The sequence below is a fragment of the Mytilus edulis genome, chromosome 2, assembly GCF_963676685.1.
Source record: "Mytilus edulis chromosome 2, xbMytEdul2.2, whole genome shotgun sequence".
Taxonomy (NCBI): Eukaryota; Metazoa; Mollusca; class Bivalvia; order Mytilida; family Mytilidae; genus Mytilus; species Mytilus edulis.
In genome coordinates, this window is record NC_092345.1 from 74953716 (window position 1) to 74978904 (window position 25189).

The following is a 25189-nucleotide window of genomic DNA, read 5'->3' on the forward strand; positions in this document are numbered from 1 at the left end:
TGGTATGATCCTCAATGAGACAAACTTTTCATCAGAGCAAATAAGGTAGATGTAATCTGTCATGTTTGTTTTTCGTTTACAGTTTTGTCATACGTATCCTCAATGGTTTTTTCGTTTGTATTGTTTTATATTTTGTCATGTCTGTGCGATTTATAGATGACTATCGGTATGAGTTTTTTGCTCATTGTTGAAGACCATTCGATTACCTATAGTTACTCCCTCCTTAATAGGACGTTGGTGAATAATTATCACATTGGCAATCATATATAAAATCTCCTTATTTGTATACCGAGGTAAAAGAATTATCTTGGATGATTAGTAGGCAACAGAAAATAAAATAGAGAATGGAAATGGGTATTGTGTCAAAGAGACAACAACCCGACCAAAGATCAGAAAACAGAGGATGACCACCAATGGGTCTTCAATACAGCGAGAAAATCCCACACCTTGAGGCGTGCTTCAGCTGGCTCCTAAACAAAAATGTATGGCTATATATATATATATATTGGTAAATACTTGAACCAACTCAATACAGATGGTAATACAAAGATATAAACAATGTGTATATCTAAATCTATTTTATTCAATGGAAAACATGAAAATATGTATATAAATCTATGTATTTATTTTTAAAATAAACTCTTTTGATAAAAAAAACTGAATTGTAGTATAATGGATTTGGTCATAGTTCTAAATATCTTGACAAAATAATTCTGGATTTCACTGTACAATTCAACAATTGTCATTAATCTATTATACTCAAATAAGAAAATTCTTTAAGATATATGTTAACAAGCAAGTAAACAAGCAAAGCAACCAATACTTTTCTAAAGTAGTTTTACCAACTATAACCCCAAAAGGCACGAAAACACATCGTATAGTTGTAAATCCGAAAGCATTTGAAAGCATACAAAAACATAATGTAATTGATGTCTATGAAAAATCTCTCTATGGAATGTTTCATTGTCTACATAGCTGCACTTTTAGTTGTCAATTTTGATATCCATTGTAGCTTTCTCCTGTAAAAAATGAGATATGATTAGAGATGTTTGACGAAAAATATCAATGGCTTATTGGTATAAACACGCCACATAGAAAAATATCAATGGCTTATTGGTATAAAGACGTCATGTAGAAATTTTTTTTTTTTTACTATACTAAATGTGGTGTTGCCTTTTTCGTGTGATTTGATATACACAAATATTTATATTCATATTTCAAACTAATTTATAAAGAAACTATTGAAAATTTCAATACATTTTCTCTTTCTTAGCGTCGTTTTATTTACTTTGCTGTCAATTTTTCGTTAATCGCAGAAGATCTTATACAACAAACGAGATGAAAAACAACAATAAAAATGTTGTTAGATGCTTATATTTAAGTATATTTGTAATTGATGTATTTAAGAAGTTCATAAATCCCCCTTAAACAGTACTTACTGCACTTTTGTCGTCTACAAGGACGAATTTTCCTGTTGGTGCCCATGTGAAATTCTCAACAGTAATATCGCCGTAGGTTGCCTCATCTTTCATACCACTTGCAACAAGCTTTAAAGAGAGAGACAATAATAAGAATGATCATATTATACCTAAAGTAAAAAAACATATATTTTTTACAGTATGATAAAAGCATTAAATTTAAGTGAATTTCTTGTTTCCCTAAATGGTGCTAAAGCGGACTTATATTACAATATGTTTTAACTGCTTCTGGTTTTTATCGCATGCCTTTGACTCTTAGGCTGGTATTGAACCTTCATGAGCTGATAATATATCTGATATGAAAAATTTCATGTATTTATAGATTATCGTTGATCATCTCAACGAGATTGATTTTCTCGCTTGAGCTGGTACAGCGAAAGTGAGAAAAGCAATCGAGTTGAGATGACCAATGATAATCTGTTTATCGCTATTTTACCTATGACGACGTTGTCAATTTCATGTCAATTTCGTTAGCAACGCCGCGTGTCCTTAGTTTCTAGCGATAATTTTTCCATCTCAAGCGAGAAGCATGATATGAAAATTATCACAAAAAAAGATCAAAAGAAAAATGCACAAAATAGCGATAACTGGTACTATTCGTGAACATAAACAGAAGTCAATTTAGTGACATGGTTCATTTAGTGTGAAAAAAACCTAGCTTGTAAACAGAACTTGACAATCAAAACATGCCCTTTAAATGTAACAATCATACTTCATAATAAGGTCACATTCTTTACAATCCGTTTGCACAATAACTATTGCAATTATTTGGGGGTTTTTTTCTTTCTCAAAAAGCAGGTTTAATGTATGCAGTCTAGGTTTGCTGTAATATATTTGCTCATAAACAATAAAACAGACTCTGTATTGCTTTTTCATCGACTTACTGACATCTGCGATAAATATGCAGCCTGCTGTCATGTAATAACGAGTATTTTTTTTCAAACTACATTAATTATGACAAATATAAATGAAAGAAACATTACCCTTATTTCCTTGCCAGGTTGTGCTGTATTTTCTGCTGTGAACGTATAGCTGTATTTATCCACACCATTGATCACCTTCTTTAATGTCCATCCTTTCATGTTAATTGCCTTTGAAAAGAAAAATCTTACTATAATTGTCCTATTTCGATTATAAATGCACACTAATGCATGACATATTTGCCACTGGACGTTAAGCAACCAACAATTAATCAATCATTGTATCGTATTTTCAAGTTATTTGTCCTGAATTAGGTAATTAAACAGTTGAAGATTATTTCATAATTGCTGAAAAAATTGCCTGTCGTTATCCTATCTAAATCATATCAAGTACTTTTCTAATATAAAATCAAACAACATAATGACACCTTTGCCAATCGTTGTGTGCTCCCAGTACTGTTTCACCCAAATATTCATCAACTAAATGAAAATTATGCATATGGTATATCCCAAAAAAGTATTATTTTAATCAGTCCTGTGGATCTACTTAAACGATTCCTTTCTTTCTAATTGTTTACCTTTGATCCATTATTTTTGATAGCAACCCATCCTCCAGATGCATCACATCCCTCAAATCTAATGTCTCCTCTTGCACTCTTCACTAAGCTTACTCTTTTGGAAGCGTGACTCATGCCTAAAATTAAATCAAAACGTTTTCCATAATACTGAACAGTTAATAGAAATTCCCAGTTGGGTCATTATCCATAAGAGTTAAGGGTACAGTATTTTATGAAGCACGCTATATATGATTGTGGTCTATGAACATTTCGTTGGAAAATAATGAACGCAAATTGTATATAGATATATATCAAATTTCCAATATGCTGTTGTTTTTTTGGCTATTTTTTTAAATTAATGATTTCACGGTAATCCCTCAGTATTTTTACTTACACTGTAAAATGAATCATTGCTGAAAATATAATACTAGCGATAATGCTTAAAAGGATAGGATTCCAACACCAGTTTTCGCATGCGAGGATATTATCACCAATGCATGCAGGCATCATACAATATCCAATGTGAAAATACAGACCTACATAATTCGATAATATCTAGGTAATGTGTTTTTAAATGTAATTTGCATCAGAAATATGTTTTACGGAAGAATCTGTGTGAAATATAAAACTCTTGTCATTTACATGGGGCCAGTAATAACTGAAACATATTTTCTGTCAAGACAAAAATTGGGTAAAATCTTATATATTTTTACGAGTATATTTCACACAAAAGAATACAAAACATATCAGATGTGTAACAAGCAGACTCCAACTTGGCTTTTTTAATTTCTGGTTTTTGGTTGTACCTTCTGATAACAAGTGCTTCTTTGCGTTTTTTTATGCAGTGTTGTGATTATCATCTAAAAGCAATTTTGTTAAGAAGCGTGTTACACTAAGCTGTGTTAACAATGAATCTATGCAATATTAGTTGTGTTTATACAAACTAAAGTACCAGTTGAATCACCAATTTGTTCTGGTGAATAATATACGTCGTGTCAATTCTTTTTTTTAGAGTTTGAAATGGTATTGTCTATGTATTTTTTATTTAATATTAATGGCAATGCTGAATTCCCGAACATGCTCTCGTGCAACTTTTTTCAAATTAATAAACGTTGATTTTTTCAGGTTGTCAATATATAGGAAATTGAATTGGTGCATTTTTCCCTGAATTTATTTAAACTTAAAAGAATAAATGAAAAACAATTAGGGGAAAAAATTATAATTTTTGCAAATACGAATGAGGTGTACATTCTGTATGAATTAAAATTTTCAAAATCAGTCTTTTTAACATCTATCGAATTTTGACTTGTTAGGGAACGAACTTCAGGGGGAATTGCATTTTAATCAAATAAAATTGTAAATCTGAACTATGACTTCAGAAATTCGAGAATCCAGCATTGTTTTACCTCATATAGATTCATAGTTCATATTTATACACTTGTGAGGGATTCTTTATTACATTGTAATGAGTAGCTGTAACTGCATGGCATCCTTTCTGTCGAAAAAAATACCGTATTTGAAACTCCGATTATTTTTTTCCGTATCGACCACGCTTTGTTGGTGGGTAAAGACCGAAACCAGTCCCTAAGTCGAAGATGAACAGAAAACAAATAAATGTAAAAATATTTATTGAATAAAACCATATATAATATGCTAAATCTAATATAATCACCATAACAAAACATGACTTCTTGCAAAATATAAAATATAAGAAGGGTTGAATAAACCCAAATATTTTCTCGTAAAGCTTAAAAACTAATACTTAAAATACAAATATACATTCTTAAAGATGATCAAAATTCACAACCAATCTTTGCAGCAATCGTTGAGGTTTTTGGAATGTTGTAAAGACAAAATATAATATCTGCCGCCTTGAATAGCTAGTATATCATAAACAAAAATGTCTGCCGCCTTGTAGAACCAATATATCATAAACAAAAATGAAGTGAACTACGTATGATACAAACTGGAAGCGAATACATTTTCAGTGTGAGTTTTGCTCCTCTGTTGTCAAAATGAGAATAATAGACCCACACGATCAACTTAATGAAACAAACCCACACAAACAACTTTTAAAGCCTCAGTAACAATGGAAATATTGAACTTTCCAACGGAAATTACCAAATGTGGAATTTATGAATACGCGAAAATTATACACATGAACATTTCAAACCAATTATGTGACCCTGCATGTAAAGAAAGTATAATCTTTCGACATCCAGATATAGTATGTACAACAAACATTTATATTTGAAAACTTAACCGTCTATGCAACTACCTACAACATCATATCGGCTATATTCTGAGAAACAAGTAAATATTATGAAGAGGTAATTGTATCTCAATTCCAACGCAGAAATAACCATACGGGCCATTATTCTATTCTGTTAAAAATCAAGTTTTGATTAACTCCATGTACAGGCAAGAAATTTGAGTATGCACGCGTTAAAAATCTCATTTCTACAAGCATTTTAGCCAAATTGATGAAACGATATCATTCAAACGAGAAGCCGATTAGCAGATTCATCTATTGCACACATACGTAATATACTGTCAAAAAACAAATGAATAAAAAGATAAATGTAAGTTGTGTCACGAAAACAAATGGATTGCTGTCCTGTAACAATCCTCTATGCAGCAGTCTTGATGGTCAATGTTGCTTTTTCCTAGAAAAAAACAAAAAATGAATTATCATAAATTTGTTATATGTGAAAATATATATTGAATATATCAGATATATTGTAATGAAAAAAAAAAGATTAAACATTAGTGTATTCCATATGCGATAAAAACTTTCTATACTGCGGTTCGGAGCTCCAGATTGTATAGTCACCTGTCTAAAGTTGAAGACCAGAATTAAATGTAACTTTAACTTTACCATAAGAATAAATTTTAGCAACACCAGTTGACACAAGACTATAAATACAATAATAATTCTATTTAAGTGCATTATTTACAAATGTTCAAGTATAATGGGTCAAAGACATAAGGCGACAACACAACAAGATGGTGTGCCGAAAGTATAATAAGTAAGCAAACATGTACTTACCACTCCCTTGTCATCATTTAAAGTGAAAGTTCCGGACAATCCCCAGGAAAATATGTCGCATACTATGTCACTGTCCTTGGCAAGTTCTGCAGCTCCCTTGGAGAACAGCTGAAACGAATTTATATAGTATGAGTAATAAGATATCATACCAAAACAAAAACAAAATCTTTCTCGGAAAACTCACAACCACTTTTATATCTAACTTTATATCGGTCTCTGATTTTATGACCTTGAAACATTTTGTTATACATATTATAAACTGAAGACATGTAAATACTTCAAAGTAAATACAAAATTACAAAATAAACTTATTCAAAGAAAACATTGATATGCAACTTTATACTCATGGTATCATTTTTCTGTACTGCAACATGATAAATCGAACATATTTATAATAGTTCCTATTTGTAAATCATACATTGTATAATCACACAAATGCGTCCACATATTTTAAAAATTTCACATGTAGTTTGGTCGTACGATGACATCTTGTTGCTTATATCCATGTCAATTTGTCGTTAGCCGTTTCATTTGCAACAATACCCATCTCTTAAACGAAAAATCAAAACGAAGCTTTCAATATTGGATGGATACCTTTCTCCATTTTAACGGCTGTTCCCTGTCTTAATCTATAAAGGGAGTTTCCCCGTCAAAATATAATACATTAACGTGATTCCTTACCTTAATCTCCTTCCCTTTTAACAGGCTGATATCTGAGAATGTGTATGTATGTTTGGTGGTACCATTCACTGTCTTCTTCAAAGACCATCCTTTCAAACTAACACTAACAATATCCTGAAAAATTAACCTCACTTTACAATATTTGATTAATAATAACTTAAATATAAGATTACTGTTTATTCAATATATGTTCATCTTCCCCTTTCACCTATGAGGATACTTTACTTTGTAAAAATGCGAAGCTTGAGAAATTTCTTTTAATTTTAAATAATTCATGTTTATTTTTTAATCTTATGAAAAATTAATTGATCCATCGAATCATTGAGCAAACACTATTCAAAAGTCTTCAAAACTAAATTCCTTTTAAATTTTAAATCAATTGTCAAAGTTGCACGTTCTTCGAATGTATATTCATTTGCATTTGTACTTGGATAAGTCTTAAATGAGTAATATGCATGCCGAAGGTGGTTAAATCACTGGCGTAGGAGCCGCAAAATTACGCCCCCCCCCCCTCTCAACATTTTAGCTAAAAAGAAAATTATAAAAGAAAGGAAAATGAAAGAGTCCACTGACATTATTACTCTGACTAATAGCTACGGAACCGTAGCTCTTAGGTCCTTATGTTATTTTTTTACTATTTGCGGACCATAGAATTTTCTTTATTTTGCATGTCATTTTCACGAACTTGCAAACCCCCTATTCTTAAGTCACTCCTACGCCACTGTAACATATCTAAATATAGAAAATAGATCTTAGTCGTATATTATGTTTAGTCAACAGCATGCAAGATGATTAAAAAGAAAGAAAAATCACAATTGTCCACCAGGAACTATTAGTAGAAATCACTGAAAATGTAGAGATATTACAAGATTTAAAAGTTCGAAATATAGAATATTAGAGACATCTTAGTATATTGTTTAAACAAAACATTTTTTATCTTCTTTTTCTTTTAGTCAATTGCCAGCAATTTTCTACCTCCAAAAATATGTATCGTACGAGTAGTAGCAGTGATTTTCCAAAATAAAATATTGATTGAGGTTAGAAAAAAAATGTTCCCTAAAAGTAACCAAATAAAAAATGCTGCACAGCCAAACCTAGAGCGATCGTTGGAACAACCACCAGATAAAGTGAATTTGAGGGTTTACTTTCAGTAGTTTGTTTCATATAAACAGAATTTGGTCCAATAATTCACCAAAGATTGTATTTACAATATATGTATTTTTTACTTCAAATATCATGAAACAAACTACGTGTATAGATATGTCTAGTGATTCTCCCTATATACCAACGATACTAAGATTGATGTAAAGATATAATTAATTAGCATTTCAACGCACACGGCGCTTACCTTGCCACCTGATGTACTTTTCTACAAGCAGAAGTTTATATTTGTTTGCATTCAAATTTAAAATCTTCGTTCAATTGAAATTTTGACAAATAAATAGAAGAAAAGACAACGGACGGAAACACGTATTCAGATATTTTGACAAATTCAAATAAAACAACATAATATCTGCGAATTGAAGCGGACCTATGAATTTGTTTGCAAAATAAGTAATCAGAATAATTAAACCTCAAGATATGATACATTTGTAGGTCTAAAATATTGAAGTACACAAATGCCTTTAACATGGGGGTGCTTATCTACGAAATATTTAGCCATAATCATCTTTTTAAAAGAGAGCCAATGTTTTGTTCATTCGCATGTTAGAAAAATGGAGTTGGTTCTTATTATGTCATTTTAAGACAGAACAGGAAGAATTGAATACAAAACATATAACAAAATATATACGAAGCATGCTTTTCCTGTTATTTTCCATCATGGCATGCTTCTACACAATACTAGATGCGATACATCCGTAGACCATATATTTCTTAAAACTTATATATTGAGACTATACATTTAATATAATGTAATAAGCGTACAGAATCAAGCAACCTCTCGCCATTTCACAACAAATACAGAATGGCCATATAACAGAAATATCAATTTAGTTGCATTTTCAAATTAACTAAACTGTTATATACCATCGAGCATTTGGAATGCAAATTCTAACTATGGATTTCCTATTCATAACTATTATGTCGTATGTCATACTGTATGCACCATTTTGAGACTTTTTGATAAGCTCCTATATATTTATATTCATCAGTTAACTCAGCAAAAATATAAATTTTGAAATGAAAAGATTGCATTAAGTGCATAAAGTATGATTTATACATTTTAATATGTAATACCCATGGAGGTATAATTTAATAGACAATTACAACTCCATGGTGATATGAAATATAACGTGTTATCAGAAAGAGGTGGTGATACCTTTTTAGAGGAATTCTTCAAGGTTACACAGCTTCCATCTGGCTGGGCATTCTCAATAGATATATCTCCTCTACAGGTTCTTTGTACCAGAATTTTGTTGGATGATTCACTTAATGCTGAAAATTTATGGAAGTGTGACAATAGTATTTTCAACTTTATCAAATAGCTTAAATAACAAAATTTCTAAACTAAAATTAATTTCTACTACTATTTTTTTTGTTATTAAAAAGTTCTTACCAAACATGTTTAAATAAAGAAAAATTCAATAAGATATGAAAGCACAAATAAATTTCCATTTGTTAACTAGAGTAACTTCTAGCAATCTAAAAACATGTATCTTTATTTTTAAATAACATTTATCACACTGCACAAATCATGCTCAAAATCATGCAATTTTATTCCATGCATTACTTTAAGGGATAGTCTAATTTTGGAATGTTAACTCCATTGTTTCCGATTAAATACCCATCATCTGTTATTCCTTACAAGAGAGAGTGTTAATAATATACATGCGTTCTTAAGTTCATTAAGTTCAGTAAATAAAGGAAATATTGTTAATAAGACGTATATATCAAACGCATTGACAATAAAACCTTGATATTTTTTCTTTCAATACAATGCGTTGAAGACGAATGAAAAACGATGGCAATGATAAGAATGCATTGGCGATCACATTTTCTTCCCATCATAGCAGATGTGTGTCATTGAGCTAGATCCAGAAAGCAAAATATGATTAAAAGCTCATTCACAACAGCTAAGAAGTTATCAACTTACTCCATGTATCTCTGATGTCTGGTACAGAAGCTTGTCACATCCTTCATCTCGAGGCTTGTTCTTCATCACACAAAACACGTGTGCCAAATTTATTACAATACCAAAACTTGAAAATTGTGCATAATGCTGGGGTTTTCTAACCACTTTCAATTGTTTTTGAAAAGTTTTTGTCCTTGCGAATTCATTTAAGGGCTCAATTTGTTATATACCTCTATTTTTATAAGGCAACTTATTTACGTTGCACTACAAAAAAATGTTAGGACTGTGTGTTTCTTTTGAATTGAGTATATATATTGTGAAGTTTGTTATGGAAGTAAAGTTAAAGGGTTTCTTGGATGTAATTTGGTGTTTTATTAAGAACTTGTTTATACATGTTAATTTCTGTTGTATATAGATCAACGTCTGTATATCACGTGACTATTTAGACTTACTTAGTTGGTTAGCATCTGCAAAATATGCATATGTTTAAATACCATTGATGACAATTGATAACTTGGTGGCGTAAAATTGGTCTACCATTTTCCGTTTACAATGTCTGCACTGATAGAACTTATATATTGAAAAATCACTGCCAACACAGAAGTATTCCAAGTTATAAACAATTATACATTAATTGCCAAAATTCAAACCCATTTAATTCAATTAAAGACCAGTTCACTTCTTGTTTTATATTTATATATATATCACTTTTTTTATTCAGATTTTTTCTGGATAATAAAGAAATACTTTGTTTGTTTTTAGCAGGAGATGCTGCCGTCATACCCGGCTATGATTTGTTCGTGCAAATTTTCTAGATTAAAGATATTTTAGATGATAATTTTATACAGAGTTTTGTAAGAACCTGTATTTGAGTATTTAGCGTTGGGAATCATGTGATGTGTGTGCTTCAAAGAGGCACGAGTGCTCCGAATTTCCTAGGGAAACACCTATGAATGTTAATGTGCTTTTTCATGCAAGGCAGTTTTTCAACCTATTGTCAAGTACGTATTAGTAATGAACATGTTAGCAAGACATGCAAACATCAAACTATCCTATTGGTTGTTATATACTTCTTAAAGTTAGTAAATATAACACGAATATCTCCAATCGCCCCGAGTGCTCCCTTGTATATAAAATTGATGCACTATCATATTTGCTAAATACACTAATAAAAATGCTTTCTATAATTTGGTATGGATATTGCATGATTTTAAGCAACTAATTTCTGCAGTGCTAATAATATAGTAATATAAAAACTTTCATAATAAATACAGTGTAAGAACGAACCACACTACCAACTATGCCACACAGTCCGACATTGACAACATACAGAAAATGGTAGACAATTTTAGGGGCAAAATTTCGTTCCATAAACCAATATCCGTTCATTTCTCCAATAACCCAATAAAATAGGTATAGGGATTTATAAAAACTGCATACCAAAGCTTTATAGGGAAAACAGGGGAGGTATTGGAAAGGCATACAATTCTTAAGGAAAATTATCTCGCTCATAAATGTTATATGCTATATGAGACATTTCTAATTTATAATATTGTTCTGTTTTACTTGTTAGTCAAATATACAAAGGAAATCCATTATATGACATTTTATTGTCCATCGATAAATTTGAATATTATAAACAAGCATATAATGGCTATAAGGTTAAACAAAGCATGTTGCATAAAAAACAAAGCATGATTATCACAATTATAACTAGTATTAAAATTCTAAGCTTTTAGTCACATTTTTGCATCATTATAATTAATTCTAATGTCAACATCCGATGCTTAATCCATACTATAATGCATGCTTAATAATTGAAATTGCACTCTATTTCTGCGCGCTCCTCAAATATAAAAGAGATTTATAAAAGACTGTATAGGCAAGATAAAAAAAAAACAGGCACATGAAATGACGTCTGAAAACAACTACATTGAAACACTACAATTTTCTGTATGCATCACACGATGGCATCACAAAATGTGAAATTGTTACTAACTGCTTTTCTGTGAATCTCCAGAACCTCCCTTGCTAACGATCATGTCAGAAAGCAGTTGAGCTCCACCGCTTCGTGAACCACTGGAATGCTCAACAACACGTCTCATGCTGAAAACAAATAGTTAATATGAAGTGATACAACCTATACCTTAGATAAATCAATAATTATCTTGTTTTCGAAGTCTAAGATAGAACAACAAAAAAGACAACAGCAATTTAAATGTTTTCAAAATAATCGCATGTGTCTATATATTTCAATAGAAATTAAAACATTGTGATAATATCAACATGTTCCTGTACATGAATCTTTCAAATTATATTGAAATGGGAAAATACAAACGGCAATACAGAAATGATTATAACTGAAAAATATCTATTTATTTTACAACAAAATTTACTTAGTGAAAATTACTCATGTGTGAAATCATCAACATCAATCTGATATCAAAGACATGTTTTATAATCTTTCCCTCACCAAAACACAAAACAAAGTTGAAGAAACTTAAATGAAAACAAATCTACTTTAAGTGCAAAACATACTTGGTCTCCTCAGCTTCCAACAGTTTCCTGTAAGCAGCAATCTCCAACTCCAATGACAACTTGGCGTCTTGGAGAATTTGCAGTTCTTGTAGGACAGTATCCATCTCCATTTGTAATCTCTCGATACTAGATTGAAGTCTTTGAACATCAGACTCGTGTTCGCGACATTCATCATCATACTGGGCCTGTAGTCCGTCCAGTCTTGACTTAAGCATGGCATTCTGTCAAACAATTACATAAGAATCATTTGAAGATTATTTTGTAAGCTTAAAGATGCATCCTTACTCATAAACCCTAAGTAAGAAACTGCAACACTAGAATATCTTATCTATGTAAACGTATGTAAAGCTTATTGTTTCTTATAGAGCATCAAATTATTTAAGTCATAACCTACAAAAATATAAAAGTATCAGTTTATTTGATTTTCATTGACATGTGTCTCCTAATTCTGCTGATTCCTATTGAATAAGGGAAAGTGGTTGATAAAAGGTCATACCAGTTACCATTCAAAGAGGGGCGAAAGATACCAGAGGGACACTCGGTTATCATTCAAAGAGGGGCGAAAGATACCAGAGGGACACTCGGTTATCATTAAGGACGGTTATTTCTAAGTTCTTTCAATAGTTGAAAGAGATTTCAACGCATTTTATGTATGGTTTCATAAAAAAGAATTGTATGTTACATACCTCAGCTTGTAACTGACTGATAAGTGGTTGTAGCTCGTTCAGTTTTCCTTTGACCTTCTTGCTTTCCTCCCGAGCACTCATGGTTTCCATGTTGTCTCTGTTCAAACCAGCTCTCATTTCGTTCATCTGTAATTATTTATTTAAATTAAAATATAAAATTTTATTTAGCATATAAGTATTCTAAAAAGGAAAAATAAATAGTTGTTTTTGAATCCTAAATATCCATTGTATTAAATTAAATATAAAAATGCGTTTCGATTAACAACTTAACGACCCATGTGAAGATAACTATTATGATATATCATAATTGACATTAGTAAAAACAATGGAGTAAGCTTTTTTGGACTTAATACGATTTTCTGTTTTAACCTCTCTAGTGTTACTTGCAAATAAACAGAACACATCCTGTTGTAGTTTAACCTAACATGAGTATAACAACACAATAATTAGAAAGGACATATTAACAGGCTTTAATAATTTGACAACCTACTTTGCTGATATGAAGAGCTGTTAAAATAACTCGTTATTGTGAAGTTGGGGTATTTTTCAACGGTTCTAATCACAATTATAACATTATTGATGTTGGTAATTCCATTTATATCATAACCTTTACCTGCATCTCGTAGTTCTTCTGCATCTCTGCTTGAATTCTGTCAACTTCTGTGGCATATTGTGCGTTCAATTCATTAATGGCCTTAGAGATTTCGCCCTTCCAGATGTCCTTCATTTCGATACTCCTGTCACGGTCAAGCATGGCTTTAAGTTCAGCAATTTCCTAAGCAAAATAAAAATAAAACTATGCATATCGAGTTCGTCTTACATCTAAATTAAAAAAAATATATATATTTTTAAACAATTACTAATATTGACTTTTATAATATGCTATCACGTTGCTATTTTATAGTGAATTTGCAATTTCATGTAAATTTTGATACCTGTTTTATCACATTGTTTTAAGGTTAGATCATAGTAACTTATTCTTTTTTATAATATTAATTTTATTTGAACATTTTTTGCATTCAATAATTTCCCTTCAATTTAAAATATATTTACAGCTTCATAGATGTTGATTTGGAACTTGCAATCCTCTTCGGCTGTTTGTAGTTTCATTTCAGCTTGAATTCTCTTACAAGTCTCTTCATCCAGATCCTACAAATATAACAATAAATAAATTCAATGATGTTTCATCTTTCTTTTTTAATATAGACTTTTCTCTCTTATTTCTTATATTAGCAAATGCTTCATTGACATTGCTATAGATATGTCTACTTAGTAATTATATTTAAAACCGTTTCATTCAATAAAATGTATTTTTTTACAATCTTTAGTAACACTTTCAGTTTTGACTTTTTAGGAAATGTTTATAACATGACTGGTTACTATATTATATTTGCGCTCTATATACATCAAATGAATTGAAGATTAGAACTATAGTACTAGTAGATGATCATTAGATGCATGTGAGTCAATTATATCTAACGATTTGCACAGTGTATTATTAATTTAGAAATACTTACAGCTCTAATACGACCAATATCATCTTGAAGAGTCCTCTTGTCCTTTTTCAAACGAGCGTTCTCATCTTCCAGCGTCTCTATCCTAAGTCTAAGATTGGCTAGTTCTCCTTCATTATTTCCTAGTTGGTCATTAAGTCTATCTATTTTATTAGATAGGTCATCTACTGTCTTTTCTGCGTTGATCCGGCTGAAATTACAGAATAAATACTGATTAAGGTTTGTTAGAATATATGCCTTTTATTTATATATGAGGAAAAAGTAGTACAACTACGTTAAATATGGAATATATAGAGGATTTGACAACTGGAAATCTGTATCAAAAACAGAAATACCAAATTGGAATTTTTGGTATTGACCAAACGACTTTCTGCAATAACTTCCTTTCAAAAATGAAAAAAACATTTCAGTATCAGTAACCTTTTGCATGTATACTATATCAAGTCCAAATTTATAGAACCAGACCATCTTTTTTTTGTTTCTTTAAATACAAAAATATGTGTTATGTTACATGACTGGTATATCGTTACTGCTTTGTCGCAACACTTTAATGTTGTCCAAACTTCAGTTTCAATACCTATGTGAGTTCAGTGCACTCTGAACAATTATTCTAAAGTTTTAAAAAATATCCGTTTAAAGGAGGGTCGATATTAAGAAATAAAACTTGACTACATTAGATACTCTATGTTTGATAAATCAAATTTTACAATAATAATTCCTTTGAAGATAAGGGCTTTTAAAATTGAAGTACTTGATCCATAATATAATTTATCTAAGACAATATAAATCGATAGACGTTCAAAAATAAACACTTTCCGACAAGTCCACCCCATTAAATAGGTCAAGATGAAATCGGAAAAATGTCAATTCAGCACTTTTTGTTGTTGAGTTTATTTGTATAAATACATTTATTTCGAATTAAACATATTTGCATCTTTAATCTAAGGAAGGAATAACAAAAACTTAAAAAACAAACTTTTGTCATTATAATGGTTGATGTTGTTTCTAATATTTCTATCTTGTAAAATGAAAATGCGTTTTTCATTCTATTGGTAGTTGTTTTTCTAATGTGTCTTTTTGTCGTACTGTGATAAACTCATTAGTTGTACTGTTAAAGTGCCAAATGTCGAATGAATTGAAATGTCAAAATACTTTTGTCAACAATTGGGTTAGAACCCTACAGTGATATTGATATGTACAAATTACATGGTTGACATAACTTTCAAAAAACAGTTTTGATAAATTTAAAATGGAATTAGTAATGCCTTGATTACACGGGCAGATAGACTATGGTAGTTAAATCAAAACAAGTATTTAAAATAACCAATTTAAACGGAAAACATAATTCAAAATTAAACCAGTGGACTAGATAGAAATTGATTTGCTCATTCATTGTAAATGTGCAATCTTGGATAATTCCTGTTTATATTTCTATTGAAATAACGAAATAGTATCAAGCCATGCTATCTTATATAAGTAAAGATATTAAGCCATACATTATCCTTATGTCGAGTATCTTATATAAGTAAAGACGATGACACAGTAAACAGTTTGTGTTTTATTTCTTTCAACCAAAGAACTGACATCCTGCACACCGAGTAGGGGTACAGAATAGCATGGAAACTATGAAGTGAAGGACCAAGTAATTGTCTTTACTTATCCTATCATAAATATGATTCATTTATTGATTCTGATAACATGCAAAGAAGGCGTTTTTTTAATATTTAATCAAATGCCACATATCCTTGACAATGTTACATTCATATGTTGCTAACTATACTGGTAACATATTTAGTGAAGGTATTTCACACACAAAAAAACAAAAATCAATAGTTTTACTAGAAGTTAAAATGATGCAAGTCTATTATATCATATTCAATAATGGTTTAGTATAATGATTGTCGCTGAATTCAAAACCAATAAAATTAACAGGATAAAAGTTATGTTTGGCTTAAAATTCTTCATAAAATATCTCATACCATCGTAGGTATAATTGCATCTGTAATTTGAATATTTTGAAATCATAAAAAAATATCATTACTTGCAATAATGTATCTAAATTTTTAGAAATCAGATGAAAATTAAATCCAATAATGGCTCTTGTTACTATAAGAGCAGACATGTGAGATAATCACTCGTGTTATAATAGGGGCAGACATGGCTGATAGTCGTTCTTTTTAAAACAAGAGCAGACATGACTTTTAGACGCTTTTTTATTTTAAGAACACGCACGACCGAAATCCACTCTTGTTATTACAGGAAGACGCATTGCCGAAACAAAACTCTCTTGCTACTGCAGGAACACGCACGACTGAAACGGCTTTTGTTATTATAGGAGCACGCACGACCGATAATCGTACTGGTTATGCAGTAGCATATATTACCGATAGTCGCTCTTGTTGTATAGTAGGAGACAGTTGCAAATTCGATTTTTTTTTTAAAGGAGCACATACGACCTTGAATCGATCTTGTTGTACCAGATAAGACATCGCCAATAGTTGGTATTGTTAAACAGAAGTGGTTAAGCTATCAAAAAGGTTTACAAACGAACATTTTAGTACAATTCTGTTCGGTCAATTTTTATGAAATATATAGTATGAAAAAGTCGTTCACACAGGGGCTCGACATAATAAATAGCCTAATTATTTTCTTATTTTAAGACTAGACATTTAAAATTATTGTAAACACGCACTTGTTTGTAAATCGTTATTAAATTTACACAGTGGAGTACTTTTATGAAGTTGGCAAAGACCTTTTTCATTTGAATTAAGTTTTATGTACCTATTGTGTAAACTTTATTTGAACTTTTATTAAACTTTAGATCAAGTTTAAATAAATTACCTATTTCTTTGTTGGTCTGATTGTTATTTACTGACCGCTTCGATTTTCTCACGACGTAACATGTCGCTATTGTTGTTGATGGTGGTTCCGGACGGGTCACTTTGACTTTTCCTTTTTCCATAGTGCATAAAGGTTAAAATATTTAAAAGAACGAAAATATGGGAACCAAAAAAATGTTTGCGTATAAGAAAACATCTAGTGAAAATTTGTCATGCTAAGCACTGTGTGTAATACATAGCAGCAATAATAAATACAGATCGAAGGCGCTTCACCTTTACATACGCGGCTGGTATTGAACGTGTACTGGGACGTTAAGCACGTTATTGCGTCAATGCCGTGAAATACGACAGAGCAATTTGATAAATAGCTCTTCTATGAAATCTAAATAGTTCAGCTTTATGAAATTTATATCCATAGATTAGGCAGGTATTACTGTTTCCAAAAATATAAAAAAATATTCTTTAACTTTTCATAATAGTTTCAAATAATGATACAAATATTGCCAAAACGTCAAAAATATGCGTGTCAGACGTAACAAATTATTCGCAAAATAACTTTTGCGGGAATTTTTGTGGTCTTAAAAAGAGTTTAAAATCTGCGAAAATTCGCATGAATGATAAACGTCATATATAAGTTATGAAGTCATTGCTGTTTTTTTGTGTTGATGGAACGGTCAAAGCTGATTTTTTCAAAAATGAATAATCCTCGCCATGGTCAGGTTTCGGAAAATGGTAAGTTATCAAAAGTTACCGCTTTTTAAAATATCAGAAGATATCAAATTTTGTTTTCATAAAGCATTACTACAAAAGTGCTTAGATAGACCATTTCAAATCCGGAATTTTACAGCACTCGCACCACAAATAAAAACGCATTGGCTTCGGGAAAATGTCTTGCAAGATTGTCCAATGTCGAATTTCGCCGCTTTTTACCAAAACACTGTCATTTTCAACGTCATTATATTAAATATTAAATTTGTAGCATACAAAATAGAGCTTTTGCGTAATTGTGCTTTCACCCCACAATACGATAACATACTTTTTGATAAGCTGTGAAGTCGAAATGACTTCGTTTTTTAACCAATCAAATGTCTTGCAAGTTTGTCCACTGAACAATTTTCTTACGTTTTGAACGTTTGCGATTCGGGACGCTATATACATATATGTGTTTTCAAATTATTTCTAAAAGTTTGTTCTTTGTTTTGGTGTTAAACAACGCTACATGTATACGCGACATTTGTTGTATTTTATTGACTTGTCATCATAGGTAGGAGAAGCCGGACATCAGGCGAACTTAAGTTAAAATATTTGCAATAACTGTCGATTAGGATCGGAGTCGAACAAATCTCGCCACGAGCGTATCTTAAAATTGCCACAGGCTTTTTATCACTTTATATGAACTCATTATGCCAATCACCCTCCCTGGCCATCGAAATTGAAAGCAGTTTGTATTATCATATGATATATGAACGATATTTCATTGTTTTTAAATAACAAGTACGGTTCGATTTCATGTTTTCAGATCAGAGGACAAAACAAAATAACCAAATTACAAATTTCGAAAAAAGATAGAATCATAGAAACCACGATAAAAACTGTAATATATAATAGTAGTTATAATCAAATAGAAAATGATTAATTATCTTAAATGAAAAGAAAAAAAAAACATATGGTAATTTATCAATAAATAGGTAAAATATTTCAGATGACTGGGGTACCAAGATTCTAAAGTTGTGAAAGGGCTATATTACTAGAGGATAAAAGATCAACCGTTTATTTTCAAACTTGTGAAGCGTAGAACTTTTAACGATTTGCTATTCATCTGCAATACGGTTCATTTGTGCTGAAATTGAAGGAGGCAGTAAAATTGTTGTACCTGAGGAGTTACACCTCGATATTATACAAAGCTTGTAAACATATCAGATGAATATAATTATTTTTCACGCAATCATTCTCTTTCTTGATTTAATTACTCCGTTGTAAACAATAGAAGTCTTTTTCATTAAAATCTTTTAACTTATCATCACACACACCCCTCCAACCCCCCCCCCCCCCCCCAAAAAAAAACACAAAAAAAATCAAACCCCAGCAACATTTAAAAAAAGATAAAAGATAAAAGCACAAAACATAAAAACTATGTTATTTAAGCAACATGAATTGCATCCTCCCTTCCCCCTTTTCTTAGATTTAAAAGGGTGACCAACGCAATATATAATATACTATAGGCACTATTTTCTCAACCAAATACCTATTTTGTATTGTTTTTTTTTTTGCTTACGTAACTAACAGTAGGACATATTTCATACATATTCAAGACTGAAGTATCCATATCGATCAAAAATGATTACAAACAAAACGAACAAAGTATACTCGATTACCGACGTAAAACGTCAAATTTTGACGTTACCAATTGGGACGCAATATCGTGCGTAACGTCTAAGTAAAATGGGTAAAAAGACAATGATATACTATTCGGTTGTTCTAAGCTCAGTTATAATATAGGTGACACACCTCTTAACCAAAATTATAAAAGCGTGTAATCTTATCTTCTTAAATAATCGCTGATTGTTGCTTTATTTTGTTGGAATTTCACATTTTAAATAACTTTAAATTCCTTCAAAAAATCTTTTAAAAGTTCGCAAATCCTCTTAGAAAGCAATAAGTTGATCAGTTCAGAAAGGCTTCCGAACACGTGTTCAAGAGATAAGTACTGTCGCCGTCTTCAGGTGCCTAAATAAGCGGTTCCTTTGTTATAGTGCTTTTAATGTTATCATAATTAAGTTATAAGCAAGTAAATTCCGAACTGAAGAAAGTAAAAAAAAAACATGATTATATATATAACATGTTTTTGCCTATTTCTATAACCAGTGGGAGTAGCTAGCCCGTTATTGTTGTCGTAAAAATAACATTGAATAGGGTTTAAGCAGGTGTTTATTCAATTAATAATCTCAGATTTAATCACACAGACTTTGTGGTCTACTGTTTTATGACTATTTAAAAATTAGGGTGTTGAAGGTTGGGTTATATTAAAGGTTTTGAAAAAATAAATATTACCCTCCATTTATAAGAAGACCATTATATTGACTTTGTTTTGGGGTTGTATAGCATACTTAAGGTTTAAGGAATGATATATAGTTTAGAGCACAGATTATATGTAGCTGTACAAAATACATGTAACCATTTGAATACAGTAAAAAAACATGTTGTTATTGTATGCAATTTAAAATCTAACATTCAATGCTAACTTAATTTTGTAAATGCTTATAACTTCTGATAGATCCTTCTTTAACTTTTTAAACACAGTTACCACCGACCGAAAGTATAAAAGTTCATTTTTCAAAACTGTAAAAACGATAAAAAGACATGAATTGCTTCCATAAAAGTTGGATTATTTCTTTTGAAATTTCAGAAGAAACTTTGCAATGCACGTTTTATTCTTGAAAGATACACGAAATCATTGAACTATACATAACAGTTACAAGTAGTGTAAGAGATATCCAGGGAATCTACAGAAATTTAACGACTTACAAGACCTGATGCAATATATATGCCTGTCTCAAGTCAGGAGCACGTGGTTGTCATTGCTTTGTGTCTATTATATTTGTTTTGTGTAAATTGTTTGTTATAAATTAGGCCGTTTCAGTGTTTCCTTAATTGAATTGTTACATATTTTTTTATGTCGGGGCCTTTTATAGGCTTAGCCGAATGTACGCTTTGCCTTTTTCTTATTGTTGAAGGCAATACGGTTGCCTATAGCTGCTTACATCAACTTCATTTGAACTTTGGTGGATAGTTGATTCATTGGCAATCATAACACATTCTCTTAGACATGCATGCAATGGAATGGGACAGGTTTCATTTTTGAGTTATCTCCCGTTTATCAGAAGATTGTCTAAACTAAAAAATCAAAAATAACTTGATAGAACACATGTTTCATCACACATTACATCAGCAGATTGTCTCAACTAAAAAATCAATAATAACACGATGTAGCACATGTTCCTTCACATATTACAAATGTATTAGAGTCCGATACTGATGTAAATCATAACTTTGGTCGCTTTCTCAGGGCGACTTTAATAAGCGACGTTAAATTGCATGCAATACTTTATTCAAGAGTGAATACATTAGAGTTGTACCTTAAAAATCAATTACTATTGGATTTTAATCAGAATTCTTATTTGAAGATATGATATGGTTATAAAGTTTGTAATTTACAAAATTCACATTTTAAAGGAATTCAAACCTAAAATACAAATGAATCAGTTCTTTTTATTTTGTAAATTATTATACATGTATGTCTAAGTTTGTACTAACACATGCTGTCCTGTACATAATTCATAAAATGTCGCTAGTTTTACGTGCCACTGCATACATAACAACTTTATGTAAATGTTATTCATTAGCTTTTGATATAGTAGTAAATGTATTGTTGGATAACTAATTTGTCAAAATAGCTGAAGTAGCTTTATACAAGATTTTATCATAAGTACACAAGATGACTACGTCAAAACAGAAACTTGCAGATAAAAAAATTTATATACAAGACAATAAATCTAAATCTAATTCAGTTTGTAACTGTTTACATAATGAAATATGTGAATTAAAAAAAACTAATGTAGAAGCTAAGGCCATGATATTTTGTGGAAACTTTGAATACTATATATACGCTAACATGTTTTACCCCGCCACATTATTTATGTATGTGCCTGTCCCAAGTTTGTTTATGTGTTACATATTTGTTTTTCGTTTATTTATTTTTTACATAAATAAGGCCGTTAGTTTTCTCGTTTGAATTGTTTTACATCGTCATATCGGGGCCTTTTGTAGCTGACTATGCGGCTTGGGCTTTGCTCATTGTTGAAGGCCATACGGTGACCTATAGTTGTTAATTTCTGTGTCATTTTGGTCTCTTGTGGACAGTTGTCTCATTGGCAATCATACCACATCTTCTTTTTTATATAGTATTGTACAAACTCTGAAGCCTTTCCTATAAATATACTGTCAGTTTTCAATTAAAAAAAATCAGGGCTGTCGTCTCAGTAACGTGACATCATTTTGATTCACGTTTAATTCACTTCTGTCTAACGATGTTTAAGGATTCGGGATATAAACGTCTTAAATTATTAAACATCACAGCCATTCACGTCTTTGGCCATTCAATCGATCCGTCAAAGTGAGGGTTTTATATCCAGTTTTAATTCAAATGTTTAGTAATATGACCGAAGTTAGCCCTTGCGGCAAGTAATTAGTCATAAGAATACCTATTAAAGTCCACCATTAAAGGTGACCGTTTACACAGTAGGTCTATCTTATATGAATCAAATATACATTAAGTTTAAACTTCGGGTATTTTCTTATTTCATTTAAGGTTATAAAATGAGTCATTTGTTGAAATGATCCTGAGCGTATTATCCTCCATTGAAACCCGATTATAGAAATTTTGAAATATGATTATTACAAAATTGTATATGTCATATAAGTAAAGAAGGTAAAGAAATCGGCATAATTGTGTACAAGGAACAGCGTATGTTGCTCAACAAGAAACAAATTTAACAAAGATGTCCAAATTGCAGTATGTTCTTCAGCGTACGATGTATCCTAATTATACATGATAATTGATCTATACTGTAAAAGGTTCGCCATTGAATGTTGGTTGAGTACCAATCGTTTATACTATTTAACAGTTAATATATCAGAAAACCTAAATAAGGATAGTAGACAATACGAAATGACATGAGTTGGAACAGTAAATAGTTTTCTATTGCCTCTCTGTAATAATAGGTATAACCTTTACACAATGTTGTTTAAAAACATAAATCTTTGGACCTCGATTTAAAAACTTAAGATTGTTTCGATCTATATCCTACACTTGGAGTGAAAACAATACAGTTTTTATTTGGGTATTCGTGTTCAGACTGGTATATTACTAATTATAAGTACAAACAGTATGTCAAACAGACATAGTGTACCGTTACAATGATATGATAAATCATTTAAATGCAAGTATTCCTTCAATAATGAGATCAAGGAACCAGAACAAACACGCTCGGTCAATACAGATTATATCTACACCTGACTTACCATTCAGATTTTTTCATGAATATCCTAGCTAATTCAGAATTTTAAACTGTATGTTATTATTTCTTTATTTTTTGAAAAATAGAACGAATTAAACCGATTCAGTTAATTCAAAACCAATAAAAAATCTTTGATACAAAAATTGAAACATTATATAAAACGAAACAAACAAAAGAAATATAATAATTCATAAAGTTTTTATCTCATTAAGTCAAATAGTGTTGCTAAAACTGATAATTTTACAGTGCTCCTGATATAAAATGTAACAATTTTATGGAAGAGATATTAGATATCTTTTTCTTTCCTAGCTTAGTTTGAAAATACTTCATCATGATTGTATTGCATATTTTATTTGGCAATTTCTGAACAGATTTGAAATTTTCGGTATGAAATGAAAAGTGCAGCCAGATCTCTAAATTTATATTATCACGTGACAAGAGAAAACTGATGACGCAGGACTATTTCTTTGGAGGCGTGGTTTCAGAAGCCGGCTTTTGCATCATCAAACTTACCGGCCGGCATCTCGAATTTTAGCAATAAACTTAAAACAGCAATTGAACATTTATTACAAAGTTAAAATATTGATTGACCTTTGTGTTACTTGAGTTTTTTCTCTCGATAATTTGAACTATACTTTGATTCTCTTAAAATGAATCTTGGGTTTACATCAAATACATTATGAAGTTATGTTAAGAAAATTAAAAATTTAAAACTTACTCTCTTCTCTCATCTTCAAGTTGATCTTGTAAACTGACTAACGTAGCATCAAATTTAGCTTTTTCATCAGATAAATCATCTATTATTTTCCTAGAATCAGCTATTTCTTGTTCATATAATTCCTTTATTTCACTAGCATCAAAGTTTTTTTGCTTTTTTAGTCTATCAATTTCAGCAAGAAGAGCTTTATTCTGAGCTTCTACGAAACGCACTTTTTCGATGTAACTAGCAAATCTTTCATTCAAAACGTTCATTTGATCTTTCTCTTTGGCTCTGGTGTCCAAGACGTTAGCGACATTCTTATGAGACATAGATGAAACTGTCCCCTGTGCAAAAGAGGGAGCTGAACTTCCACCCATACTCATTCTCATTGATACACTTCTGGAGCCACCACCTTGCATCATGCCGCCACCGCCATGACTTGTTCTGTTGATAACGGTGCTCCTCGTCCCAATAGTAGGCTGAGTCTTGATGTTTCTCCTGATTTCAACTTTTTCTTGAGACATTTTGAATTTTCTACTACTCTAGACTTGAAGCCGACAGCACAACCAAACGCTTTCCTACCGGATCGTACAACTGCTAGCCGGGACTATATACTATTGATCCAATGTGTACTCAGGTGAATCTTGTCGTCTGCTAAAAATTTATTGGCTTGTCGATACAACCTACATATAACTCATTTACAAACTTGAAAAACAAGAATTATATCTTTAATTTAACTTTACGAATTATTTTTGAATTTTAAGGTAAAGGAAGACATTTATAGTCACAGTGTTTATTGATTTTATGTATGTCCAATTCTATAGTCCTATCACTCACAAATAATTGTAAATTCGGACATGGACAAATATATATATATAGAAATGTACCTTTTTTTATATATATAATATACTTTAGATCTCCATTTGTCATTAATAAAAATAATTTTAATTGAAAGGTTGGCTACGATGAATAAATAAATGGCAGCTGTAAGAAGTAAAAGTTCGTTCGTAATTATTTGATCAATATATTATGTTAAGGATTGCCGTTGATACTATATCAGCTGATATTTCTTATTT

At 30.9% G+C, this 25189-nt stretch overlaps 1 protein-coding gene across 4 annotated transcripts; it reads right to left on the reverse strand.

Annotated features, from left to right (window-relative positions):
- Window positions 1-563: 563 nt before the first annotated feature.
- On the reverse strand, window positions 564-24828 carry LOC139512977 (retrograde protein of 51 kDa-like). Of its 4 annotated transcripts, XM_071301009.1 has the most exons (15): window positions 24132-24813; window positions 14500-14686; window positions 14036-14131; window positions 13596-13757; window positions 12983-13108; window positions 12297-12517; window positions 11758-11864; window positions 9006-9121; window positions 8034-8054; window positions 6686-6799; window positions 6005-6112; window positions 2977-5621; window positions 2462-2569; window positions 1440-1547; window positions 564-1019 (listed from the first exon to the last, which is right to left on the reverse strand). In XM_071301009.1, the coding sequence occupies exons 1-12, from the start codon at window positions 24635-24637 to the stop codon at window positions 5586-5588; spliced, it is 1800 nt and encodes a 599-aa protein (XP_071157110.1). In that variant the 5' UTR covers window positions 24638-24813; the 3' UTR covers window positions 564-1019; window positions 1440-1547; window positions 2462-2569; window positions 2977-5585. The 4 variants fall into 4 exon arrangements, with proteins under 4 accessions (XP_071157110.1, XP_071157111.1, XP_071157113.1 ...); XM_071301010.1 differs by lacking the exon at window positions 8034-8054 and having other exon boundaries at window positions 24132-24767; XM_071301012.1 differs by lacking the exons at window positions 13596-13757; window positions 14036-14131 and having other exon boundaries at window positions 24132-24733.
- Window positions 24829-25189: the final 361 nt, after the last annotated feature.

Excerpts from the sequence above, each read along its gene's own strand:
- LOC139512977 (XM_071301009.1), bottom strand. The coding sequence starts at position 24,637 with ATGTCTCAAGAAAAAGTTGAAATCAGGAGAAACATCAAGACTCAGCCT. Across the intron at positions 11,865-12,296 it reads TTGGAAGCTGAGGAGACCAA|CATGAGACGTGTTGTTGAGC; the intron begins GTATGTTTTGCA and ends ATTTGTTTTCAG. Across the intron at positions 8,055-9,005 it reads TGAAGAATTCCTCTAAAAAG|AAAAGTACATCAGGTGGCAA; the intron begins GTATCACCACCT and ends TTCTGCTTGTAG.